This window comes from Pagrus pagrus (genome assembly GCF_965226575.1).
Source record: "Pagrus pagrus genome assembly, chromosome: 7".
In the NCBI taxonomy this organism is placed as follows: Eukaryota; Metazoa; Chordata; class Actinopteri; order Spariformes; family Sparidae; genus Pagrus; species Pagrus pagrus.
The window spans coordinates 11,079,802-11,091,836 of record NC_140191.1 but is presented as its reverse complement, the minus strand read 5'-3'; the positions used below and the strand labels follow the sequence as shown (position 1 = coordinate 11,091,836).

Here is a 12,035-nt window from a genome sequence, read left to right as displayed (position 1 = left end):
TCTTCTCAGAGGAAAATAAGGTCCCCAGAACCCTGATTGAAGCCAGAGAGATGGCAGAGCCGCCCCATATAATCACATTAAAATCAAATCAGCTTTACTTATACAGCCCAAAGTCACAATCACATCGCCTCAGTGGGCTTTACACAACATCTTCTGCTCTTAGACCCTTGATTCAAGTGAGGAAAAACTTGCCATATTGAGAAAAAACCTCAGGAAGGAGGGATCCCTCTCCCAGGACGCAACAGATGTCGCACGTACAGAGCAGAATAACAAAATCAAATTATAAACAAAGTATATAAACAAAGTAAAAACAGTATGAAATTGTGTTGTCCTTTAAGATCAGTTTGTTAATGAAGATCCCCAAAACTACATAGTGCACCTTTAATGCAACAGTCTCAAATTGAGTTAATGCCCCAAATTGGCTTGTAATCACCAGACCCACTGTTCTCTAAAGTGCAAATAGCACACCCTGGAAAATTTCAGATTAACTAATGTGCTTTTTTTGTGCAAGAAACCCTGTTAGACTTACATTTGAGGCTCACTGAACACTTCAGTTGCAGGAGTGGGGACGGAATACTGTGTGACACCGTGCGGAAACCAGCCTTTAAAACTGTTAACTTTTTTAAAAACTCGTCGATATTTGACGTATTAAAATAAACAAATACGTAACAAACAAAAAAATCACGTGTTATCAGACACGTAGTCCTCGCTGATTTTTCTTTAAACTTTAAATCTTTACTTTTTTTTTCATCCGCCGTGTGATGAATCGACCCCGAGCCCTTTTTTTTTCTGGATGTGTACTTCCGCGTACAATGTTTTTTTCCCACTGACACACGACAACTTTCGAACAGGAAACCTATTAGACGCTCCGACTGTCGTTTTCTCTCTATTTTCGGGTGAGTAAATTATCTTTACACCATGTTGGCGAACACTACGAGGAGCTTGAAGTTTTCACGGCTCCGTGTGCTAATTTTAAAGTCGTCATGGATATTTGTTTTACCGAGAGAAATGGCTTATCTCCCCCCACCTCCTCCTCCTCGTCCTGTAGCCCGAGCTGCAGACGGTCTGGTCCACATACAGGAATGCTGCTGCTGCTGGCTGCACTACATCGTCCTCTCTGGATTAAAACAAGAAACAAACTAGTCGATGATACGCTTTAATTAACATTTTTTTTAGCGACAAATACTCGTGTTTAGCGACGCAAAGTGTGTCAGAAGTCGCGTGGAAGTAGTTTTTGTAGGTGACTTCAGGTAGCTTCTGTTTGTATTTCCTGACAAAACCATCTGGGGTTTTACGACCAGACCTGTTTTTAGGTCTGATCCCAAAGTACAAATCACTTTAATATTCTCCAAGGGAGTTGTGTTGTGTCATTTGTAGTCAGCAGGGAGTTTTATAGCTGGTGACCTTGTGAAAATTTTATGTATTTTTGTCTTCTTTGCAAGAGTATCCTCCTGATATTTATCACACGAGGGCTGTTGTTGTTTGTCATAAAGACAATACACATATGTAATGTGTTTTTTCCTTTTTCATTGCCCTTTTTTGGGGGTGGGGTTTGTTTTCATCTACGTCCAAGCCTCTCAGACAGCAGTGGAATTACAGAGACTGAGATAATTAGTGCCAAGTCAAGCTTTTCAACATTTAATCTTATTTAAAGTTTTTGTAGATAAAAAAGAGGCGACAAACCTGCACAGAATGACACTACCTCCCCCCTTCCTCCCCTCTTCCTATACCCCTCGCTCATCTGACCGGCACATATAGAGTGGAGGGGGGCTTCCACTGCAGACAGTTCAGTAATTAGTGTCTGGATATAATTGATTACCCATGATGATTTTGCCTTGTGAAACATCGCCTGTGCAGTGTAGGCGAGAGAGTTTCCTGCGCTCACAGGAAACTGCAATTACTGTACATCTAGTGCGGCTTCATTATCTCACTGCAGTCATTAACTAAAGATAGGGGGCTGGAACAGTGTGGGCTGTGCTTGCCAGTAAGCTGATATATTTTCATTAATCACTCCTCCAAGAACAACAACCTGTCTTTTTTTTTTGGAGCCAACTTGCCGGGCCAGTTTGTCTCACTCCTCCAAGGTTTGAATCTGCAAGCGAGAGCCACGTCTAAACAGACCCGCTGCACGTTAATGACGATCGTTGATTATTAGACTGTGCCATGTGTGTGTTAAGGGCGTTGCAGCTGGCGGTTTCGGAGACTGTGACGTGTTCCCCAGCCAGCCGCTGCACCCCAGAGGCCCCATGTGAAGCAGGCCCTGCCACTTCCTGTTACGCTCTGCTAGACCAGAGGAGCACCGCACTTGTCATTTCTCTCTCTCTCAACGTTTTACAAGTGCAGGCTTGTCTGGAGCCCAAAGGCTACCTTCTCTTCCTTTTAAAGGAATGTTGGCTATAATCTGAGTTGCTGTGCCGCTCTCTCCCTCCCTGTCTCTCACACTCTCTATTGTCATAGACCCTACGTAAACTCACCCACATCCACTGCCTCTCAGAGGGTAGGAAGATAAACTCGGATAGGGCTACAGCGAGGCGTAACAGTGGTTGTTAACCTGTGTGAGAGATACCCAGCAACTGGAATGACAGGTAATGGCACCGACAGTGGAACAGCCAGGGGGTGTCCTAAGGGCCTAGAGCTGAGTACAGGGCAAAGCTAATAATTTACTGTAGTCAGGCTCGGACTTCAAAGGAAACACAGGTATTCTTCTCTGGCTGCAGTTGGATTGACGCACAGGCAGCAGATAATGAGAGACAGAGCGGACTGGGCCGCTCTTCTTCTCTCTGCGGGGCAACAGTGAAATCTACTGATTCCTCCTGAATGAGCGCAGTGGGAGAGGTCGAGTGAACTTACAAAAGTCTTTGTGTGTGTGTGTGTGTGTCTGTGTGCATGTGAACATGTGCATAGGAAGGGGGTTATGCTGCACAGCACCTCTGACACAAGTATACCTGAAACCACAGCTAATCTCAGCACTGAGCAAGGCGACACACTGTAAGGTGACACTGTTTCAGCACTCATGGGCATATGTAACGTGTTATTGTATACAGTATATGAAAAGTGAGAAAATAGAGTTTCTATTCCTTCAGTATCTACAGATAAATAAGTGATCAGGATTTCAATTTGTATTATTTAAGGTACATCATCATGCATCAGTGTGTCCAAAACTACATGGCGCCCCTTTACAGGGTAGTCTAAGACACAGATTCAAAACTAGTCAAAGAGGCCAAGATATCCCAACTTTTAGTCCCTAGTATTAGTGCAGCTTGGAAAACATTTGATCCTACATTTCCCATGATGCAACATGTTAAATCCAGATCCGTAGCTTCAAACACACATCTTGGATAAAGTTTAAGTGTCCAATAGAGCATGAGTAGAGCTGGGCACGGTGCAGAGAATAATGCGGAAATGCTGTCCAGGTTGGTTTTGGTTACGTCAATTGACAAGTTCTTTAATCGAAAATATTGTGTAAAAATAGATGCGAACAGTTCCTTTTCACAGTTCTCTATACTGGACATGTCTGTAGGTAGTGTTAACACAAACTCAGTGCTGCGTCAGGGTTGAACAGAACACCTGTCCTGTTCGGGTCAGGCTCGGTAACTACGCTCTCGGACAGAAAAATGCAGCCTGAGTTGCACTCAAGTGTCCGAACACAGGCCGAGATAACCCTGATGACATCACTATGAAGTCATCAGGGTTATTTTCTTATACTTTAGAAACTTTGCTGCAGAGCCACTGAAGATGTTTTGCAATTGTTATTGCAGGCAGAGTATCAGAATCAGAAACGGTAGGAATTTACCCTGATATTGTGGTGCATAACAGTCAGAAAATATACAACATAAGAGAACGAAAACAAGTACTGTTCAAGTCAAGAAAAGAGTCATACATATAAAATGAAATTTTAGAAATGAAATATGTAAAATATACTGTATATATTCTAAATGCAGACTTGTTCAGTGTTTAAAATGAAGAGGAGGAAACGTGCAAAATGTTGACGCTAGACAAAATTGGAGATGGGGACTTGATGCTAATGTAACGTGTAGTGTAGAGTAATACTTTCCATAAGAAGTAAACTAACCAATATGTGTACAGTTGGTGGAATACCCCTTTAAGAATCTAACATAATATTATTCGGGCCTTGCAGCTCTTCTGGCCAACAGAATCCCACATTGACGCTCATCTGCACTGACTCGTTCTGCCTCTTGTCATAGCTCACAAAGGGTTTTTAATGCAGACAAAACAAACATTATACAGCTACAACACATGTGCCACTGTACTCGTATGTTATCAGCCGATTCACAGGACAGTGATTTTTAAGTTAAAGCAGCTCACACAGGCAGCTCAGTGTATTCACCTGCCAATCTCTCTCTGTCATCTCTCTCGCCAGACCAGGCTCCCTACTCGCAGTATGTGCAGTCAGAGTGTGTGCATGTGTGAGACATATGAGTCATGTGTGTGGAGCTGTCACCAACCCCCAACAACTGAGTGACCCCTGAAATGAATGCAGCCAATCTCAGTTTGAGTGTTTACATGCTCTCAAATGCGATGATGACGAGGGTTTTGTGAAATTATAACCTGGGCTGCAGCCGCTTGTTCCTCACAAGGTAGAAAATGGAAAGAGTTACATCCGTCCGTCCAAATGTGAGTCAGAGAGAGATGGCTGGAAAACTGAGAGCGAGAGAGAGGGAGGAAACAGAGAATGAGCTCTTTCATTTGAGGGTCGGGGTGGAAAAAGCGAGAGTAGACTCCATAGATGATGTTTACTCTTGAGGAGCGTAAGATGGGGGGTATGGTGGGGTGAAAGGTCCTCCAGTCTGAGTGAGTGTGTACAGACAGCGTGCTGGCTGTATGTCAGCACTCAGGCTTTTAAAAACAAAAGGAATCTTGTATTTGTCATATTGTAATAACACTACAGATACATTGATAGTCACACTTTTATAATTGTACTATAACTCATGATAATTTCCATTGCTATTCTGAATAGAGTAAATAAAATACATCATTAAAAACCCCATGTTTGAATTATAAAGTGTTTATGTGTGTCTCAAAAAGGTGGTTGCTAACAACTGGCTAAATGCAACGACTGAGTTTGTCGGGGACATTAACGTTATAACACCAAATGTGGAGACTCATCTACTCAGTAGTTCATCTTTACAGGCGGGCTTTAGTTGCAGACTGTTCTAAGTCTACAGGCTCCAGGTCGGACATGCACCCAAAAATCTGTCAAGTGCAACTAAACATTTTCATTGGTCGCTCCGGTTTTACATAGTTTGTGAAGTAATCCAATTTAAATGAGTTATTGGTCGCACCAAAATGAAAATACATTGCAGACAAGTGCAACCAGCTTAAAAAGTAAGTCTAGACTAACTCTACTCTTGAAGTAAAAATGCCCCAAATTTGCTGCCCCCAACTTTGTAATTGTGAAGATTTGCAGTATGTCTGTGTACGATGTGATAGTAAATTGGCTGTCTTCAGGGGCTGAATAGCTTTTTTGGGGGCAGAAAAAGCTATTTGAAAATGTTAACTTGAAACTGGCATTTTAAACCATTTTCTGACATTTCATTTAATGGAGAAAATAATAGATTAACTGATAACAAAGAGAAGAGAAGCACAATTTACTTTTTTTCATCTTGCATATCAAGTCAATTTGTTTCTATAGCCTAATATCACTCATTTGTCTTAAATACAATCTGTGCAACATAAAAAACCCTCTATCCTCAGACCATAGAGAAAAGATAAGATTAACAGGAAACAGAAGAGAGAAACCTCAAGAGGAACAATCAAGGGTGAATCTTGCTTTCAGGATAGCCAAAGTACAATAGATGAAGAGTTGTAAATCTGCACATGCAGGAAACGTATGATATTTTTTTTGGCACAGCATGTACAATCATCTTTCTCTTGCATTTCCCAGTGCAGGTTAGTATTCAAATCTTCCCTGTGACGTGCAGTAGTACATTACAAAATGTGTTCTATCAGTGTGACATACCAAAAATAATTTGGATGCCTCTCGTGATGGATAGAGTCTAATTTTAAAGCAGCCACCAGCTGGTGCTGATAAGTGTACTAATGCTACAACTAGCTGTTATTTTCATTGGATAATAGATCATTGGTCAATAAAATGTCCATCAGTTTTCAAGTATTCACATTAGGGTGTTAAGGATTACTGCATATGTGAAAAAAGCTAGTGTTTTTCGTGCATGTCTCGAAACAGCCAATCACCAGCATTATTAGATCTTGGCACAACAAGCATGCTGCATGCTTATTGGCTCACTGACGTGGATGAGATTAACTCCTTTGGTTTGAATGACGAGACTTTTTTTGATCCTCAACAGTTTGGAGGCAGTTGGGTCAGTGCCATAAAAGTATCAAAGTTCAATACCCAGTTATAAATAGCTGCTACTAGCAAAACACACCTGAATCTTTTATTGAACTCTTTGTGGTTCAGTTGCATGTTGGGAAATGTAGGCAGCAGGTTGTGACAGGCAATGAAAAAGACTGGGATAAAACCGGTCGAGTACTCTTATAACTTGAATATTATGACTGTACACTCTTAAATATTGATTTTATCAGCTCTGTTGTTTACCTTATCTTGACTGTTGGCTAACCAATGTTGGAGTCATTACTGTATCGTAGATATGACTCTAATTTTTGTAATTTAAGACCATCTAGGGCTGCACAATTAATCAAAATATTATCAAAATCACATTATGGCCGAGTAAAACATCCAAAACGCAATGATATTTTCTGTTATTGTGCCGCCCTAGGCAGATCCTTAAAGACAGGGAGAAGAATGTTGCATGTCTGGATTGCACACTGTTGGCATGAGGTTAACATTATGAACCAAGGTGTGCTCGTGCGCAAGTACAGAGGCATTTTTGGCCTCCGTGACTTTCTGGGCAGACTAAATTCCTTCCAAACATATTCAGTATCAGCTTATTGTTGCTGCTTTGTTTGGTAACAAAAATCAGAAAGCTAATGGACATTGGACACACATAACCACAACAACAGACTTGTGAATGAATGAGATGTGTTTTTTGTCACAAAATCAGAGGTTTCTGTGTTTGGCCTCAGCAATTACTGCTCCATCAACACACACACACACACACACACACACACACACACACACACACACATGGAAGCAGTTAGGCCAGGCTGGAGGTTCACTGTGAACTGCCAATCCATGCCAGTCGATTGGCCCCGACCTATCAACTGTTTCCATGAAGCCAATGACCTCTATATGGGGACATGGAGCAAGCGAGAGAGAGAGGAAGGATGGTGGGGGTGGGTTTGGGTGGGGGTGGCACTTTTTTTAGCAAGAGAATGAAGTGTACTTTGGCTCTGAGGAGAAACTAGAGAAAATGAAAAGACGTTGTGTTAAATGTCGGTGAATATGCATGGCCGTATGCACGAAGAAGGAAGGAGGTTAAGCTGTAGCTTGTTATACCTTGTTTAACATCATCCTCGATATGCTCTGCCGAGGTTGGGGTGGGGGATGGGGATTATCCAACATCGTTAAAAACCTCTAAAAGCAATGTCTACTCAAATGAAATCATATGATGAGAAGGTCAATGACTCTACAGTGTTTCTTTCCAAATAAAGTCATATCAAGAAAAGGTCATTGTAGTAAACAAGGTTTTGTGGGTCCTTAAAAGTCTGAAAAGGGCAATTTGTTAATATGGCCAGAATTTTTAGTTTAAAACAAAAAAAAAGAACTACGCAAGAGGTGATAGTTAGAAATCAATACAGTTTCAGCCGTTGGATGTGGTGAGTATGTGACAAGAAAGTATTTTTACACATTTTCCTTACTAAACAGAAAAATACCTCCATACACCTTCTGAATTCAAATTTCTCTCTTTTACTGAACCAAGATGAGCTTAATTGCCTTGTTAACACATTGTAAAACACACTTTTTATCTCGACATAAAGTAGATAAAACTCACCAAAACAGTCATGTACATGCAAACTATCTACTGGAGCACTGCCACATTAGCCCACACACCACATCGTGACACACGATGTGGTGTGTGGGCTAATGTCCAACATCTCCAAATCTCAAAGTTGTGCCAAGTTGAAGCCTGTTGAATAAAACGCATTTGAAGCCCACCAGACCTTGTGCAAAAAATGCTTGAATCAGGGTATAAAGGCATTGGGATTGCATGGGATGTCAGAAATATGTAAAGCTGCCATGACAAGCCCTCAGCAAACGCCTGCTACAACCTAGTATTGTTCTGTATTCACATCGGGAGCATCACCAGAGTCTTGCTCCAGCACTAACAACTTTAATTCATGCAACTCTGATAAGCGATCTCCTGTAAGTGGGTAGGGGTTGGTCCAATTCTGTATACTGTATCCTAAAAAGCTGGAATATGACAGCTATGGATGTACCTATCCGATACCACGAAATGTATTAATTAGAAGCGCGACCCTGCTACTTTTCCAGCAGTGTGTACCTGTATCAGGATGGGAAAAGTATATTGGTACATCTCCATTTAGGGTTCAGGGTTTTTATTGCCAGTATGGACATGAAAAAGGCCTTTAATTGCACCAATATTGGTCTTAAAAAGGCTTAAATTTAACTTGTTGAAACCTGCAGTGAAAGCCTGAGTAAAACTCTCAGAAGAGACATGTAAGTGGTGCAACAAGTCCTTTTGAAATCAGAAAACCCTGAGGGCTTCAACAATATGATTCCTTTGGACTTATAGCTGAAAACAATGAACAACATGTAAGGTGGGATCCAGTGAAGCAATGAAAAGACCTGCCTGTGTTTTCCCTTCGCTGTTGGCCATAATCTTATTTTAGCCACTACGTAATGGTCGTTAAATTACATAATTGGCCCTTGTCTGCCGGCCATGAATGCACTGGCTGTCTTGGAGCGATCGCACAAGGGGCCGCTTTATTTAAGGCTGAAGGTGAAGGGAGACGAAGAAGGGAGGTTAAGAGAGAGACACAGGAAAGCGAAACAGAAGATGTGGAGAAATGTAATAGACAGAAGAGAAGGGATGTTTAGGAGAAAAAAGGATGTGGTAGTCAAAAAGAGGCGGAAAACAATGTTTCAGAGGGCATGTTTCTTACACTTTCACCGCAGACGAGCCTCTGCCTCTCTCACGCATATGCTGATGTCACTTCCCTTGTACACACACTGTGCTGTGCTGCACTATCTTCACTATCTCACAGTGCAGCTTTGCTTCTGTTGTTTGCTTACCGTCAGTGCAGTGACAAGATTTCTGGGATAAGTTTGCCCTCTGTAATGCCCAGACCGCTGTTCTGTTGCCCTTTTACCTTGTAGAACTAACATGCAGACATTCAGTCACGTTAAGCCGCGTTATCTTGAAATGTCTTATCTCTGTGAATTGATAAAAGCCTTATCTTTAATCAAGTCTTTGTTTATAGAATAATTTAAGTTATACCTTTGATCCAGCTTTCTTTTGGTTTGTTTTGCACATAAAATAAGTTGGTGTGCATACAAAAAGACAGATTTTCAAAAAGATTGGTCAAAACTGAAGCAGCAGAGGTTGAGATGTCTTGACTTTCACCCACTAACATGGGCAAGCACTTCCCACAATGCAACACCATACCCTCTATCTCTTGTAAATGCTCATAATGCAGGCTTTTTGTTGAGACTTTTAAAGTCTGGAGCCCAATCCATCATAATCCTGATGACGCCATTTGGGTTATTTTCACAGATTTTTAGAAAGCTTCATCCCAAGCCACATTATACATCTGTTTTCACAGCCTGAGTCATGTTTCCCATGACGTGTAAACTGAACTTTAGGTATTAAAGTGACATTTCGTTTGGAAAGTATTGGTGTATTAAGCTAGGTGATGAACTGCTGTGGAGGGGGACAGCAGCAAAACGTACATTAGCCACCTAAAAGAAGGCCTACCTAAAAGTATTCATATCAATTTGTGTGCTTTATTTAGAGTATTTTCACCGCTTTATGTTGCTGTCAGACGGTCCTTTCGGACAGGAAACTGGAGCCGTCGTATCCGTCATTGACAAAATCATGTTTTACCTCACAGAATATGATAGTTGCTGGTCTACCGCTGTCCCCATCGGTTGGTTTATTTGTGTGGCTTCATTGTTTTAAGGAGTAATTTAAATTCACGGAAGTCACACACACACACAAACAAACAAATCGATTGAGGAAGCTGTAGACCAGCCACTCCCAAGTTCTGTGAGGGGGTGGGGTGGGCCGTCCACTATTTACTGTAGTCGGGCTTTTCTGTACACATTGGCCAGCTTGGTCTGGTTTGACTCAGCACATCAGGGATTTGTATTTCCACTACAACCTGGGCCACCTGCTTGAAGGTGTGTCTTTAACTGATAACACGCTTGTCTTGGGTAGAGGTGAAAGTATACTCCTCCTCCCTCGGTACTATTGAAGAATAGACTCTAAAAAAAAGCTTCATTAATTCGCTTATAAACATGTTTTATTTGCTGTATCTTCTTCACAATAAAAATACCCTGTTATTAAGTTAATAAAGAGCTTATGAAGCAGCAAAATCAGGAAATGTTGGGTGTTCACCAGCAGTAACTTAACACGACTTCTGAAACAGCTGAACGCAAACATGATGAAACAGTAAAACACATCAGAAAGTACAAATGTCAATACAGAAACTAAAGGGATGCAATTAGCGGGAGCAGAGACTTTTAAAAACGTCTTTCTCTCAGGTTTTCTGCACAGACATGAGTTGAGTATCGCATCACATGTTTGTTTGAGGGGTAGATCGGGGGTCATCAAGGGTTGGCCTCAGCCACAAAACATCACAGCAGCCCACTTGGAAGTGGGGCGGGCCCACTTTGGACCTACTCCAGAGATGGTCCATCTTCGGTGCGGCTTGGCTCAACTTGGCACGATAAAACGGGTAATGGGACTACAAATCAGCTCGGCACGATTTGACTTTGCGCAGCCAAAAGTGTAGTGGAAAAGCCCCATAGGTAATACACTGGATAGGATATGGATAGGTACCTCATACACCCCACTTCAAAAAACCTGAACTATCCCTTTAAATCAGTCCACTGTCCTTTTAGAACAGAAATTTGATGGTGTGATTAAAGTTTTAGGTCACAAAATACTTGTAACTCCAACAATTCATGAGTTGTGCGTTCAAACAAATGTCAGAATATTAACATTTCAGTTCTACAAACTCATTCTTGTTGTGTAATTGCAAAAAGAGAGGCCTGACTAGTTACTTCTGGATATTTGCAGTCAAGAAATTGGTATACAATGCCTTCCTGTACATTTTAAAGTTGAATTTATAGTGAAATTAATCATACTACAGAACATGTTTCCACTGTTTTCACTGTCAACGCTGCCAGCTGCAGCCTAAAACAATTTGGTCAAGGCTGTAACCTTTCAGGTGTCGGCCGTTGCTCAAACAAAGTTTCTGGATGCTTTTATGCCTCTTAGAATTTCCAGAGTTTCTCACACTATTTTCCATGGCCTGTTTTTTTCTTTCTTTCCACTGTTACTGCCTTGTTCTTCATTTCCTGCTGCAGTGTGTCCCCTCTTTTAATTTCATCTCCACGCTCCTCCTCCTCCTCCTCCTCCTCCTCACTAGGCCCTTTCCTTTTTTTCTCTGTTTAGTCTATAGGGTTCATATAGGCCAATGCTTGCAGCCACCACTCCTAGTAAGTCCTAGATGTGTATGAAGGTAATACACAGACTTTGAAGTACAACAAATTAGTAAATTTTCTGGTTTTGGAATATTTATAGGTTCTGTGAAAATTGTGGAAAAATAATTCGCTGAGGTACAAGTATGACCACACTTTCCATGTTGCTGAGGATCACGTGTTTATTTCATTTCTACGTGTCCTGGTATAACCGTCTCAGAGCCATTATACTATCAGAAAGATGTCTCTCTGGCATTCAGAATGCTAATGTTTGCAAAATGTGCATGTACACCCTGCAGTTTTAGGCCACCCTCTCCTGTTCACTCTTTTTGCATGAGCTCTCTGTTCCTCATTCTTTCATCACTTGGTTTGGGTCATGCTGCGCAGTCACTTCCTTTTCTGGTTCCCACGTGAACTCAGAGCCGAG

The 12,035-nt window shown here is 41.5% G+C and overlaps 1 protein-coding gene across 4 annotated transcripts in view; it reads left to right on the top strand.

Moving 5' to 3' along the window:
- Positions 1-754: 754 nt before the first annotated feature.
- The window catches only part of arhgef1 (Rho guanine nucleotide exchange factor (GEF) 1), a 45,690-nt gene continuing 34,409 nt past the window's right edge, over positions 755-12,035 (top strand). The window contains exon 1 of one of the 4 annotated variants that reach the window (XM_084356455.1): positions 755-896. In XM_084356455.1, coding sequence (XP_084212581.1) covers positions 794-896 — 103 coding nt within the window. In that variant the 5' untranslated portion in view covers positions 755-793. The remainder of the gene's footprint in view (positions 897-12,035) is intronic. The other 3 variants (XM_084356456.1, XM_084356457.1, XM_084356454.1) reach the window with 3 other exon arrangements.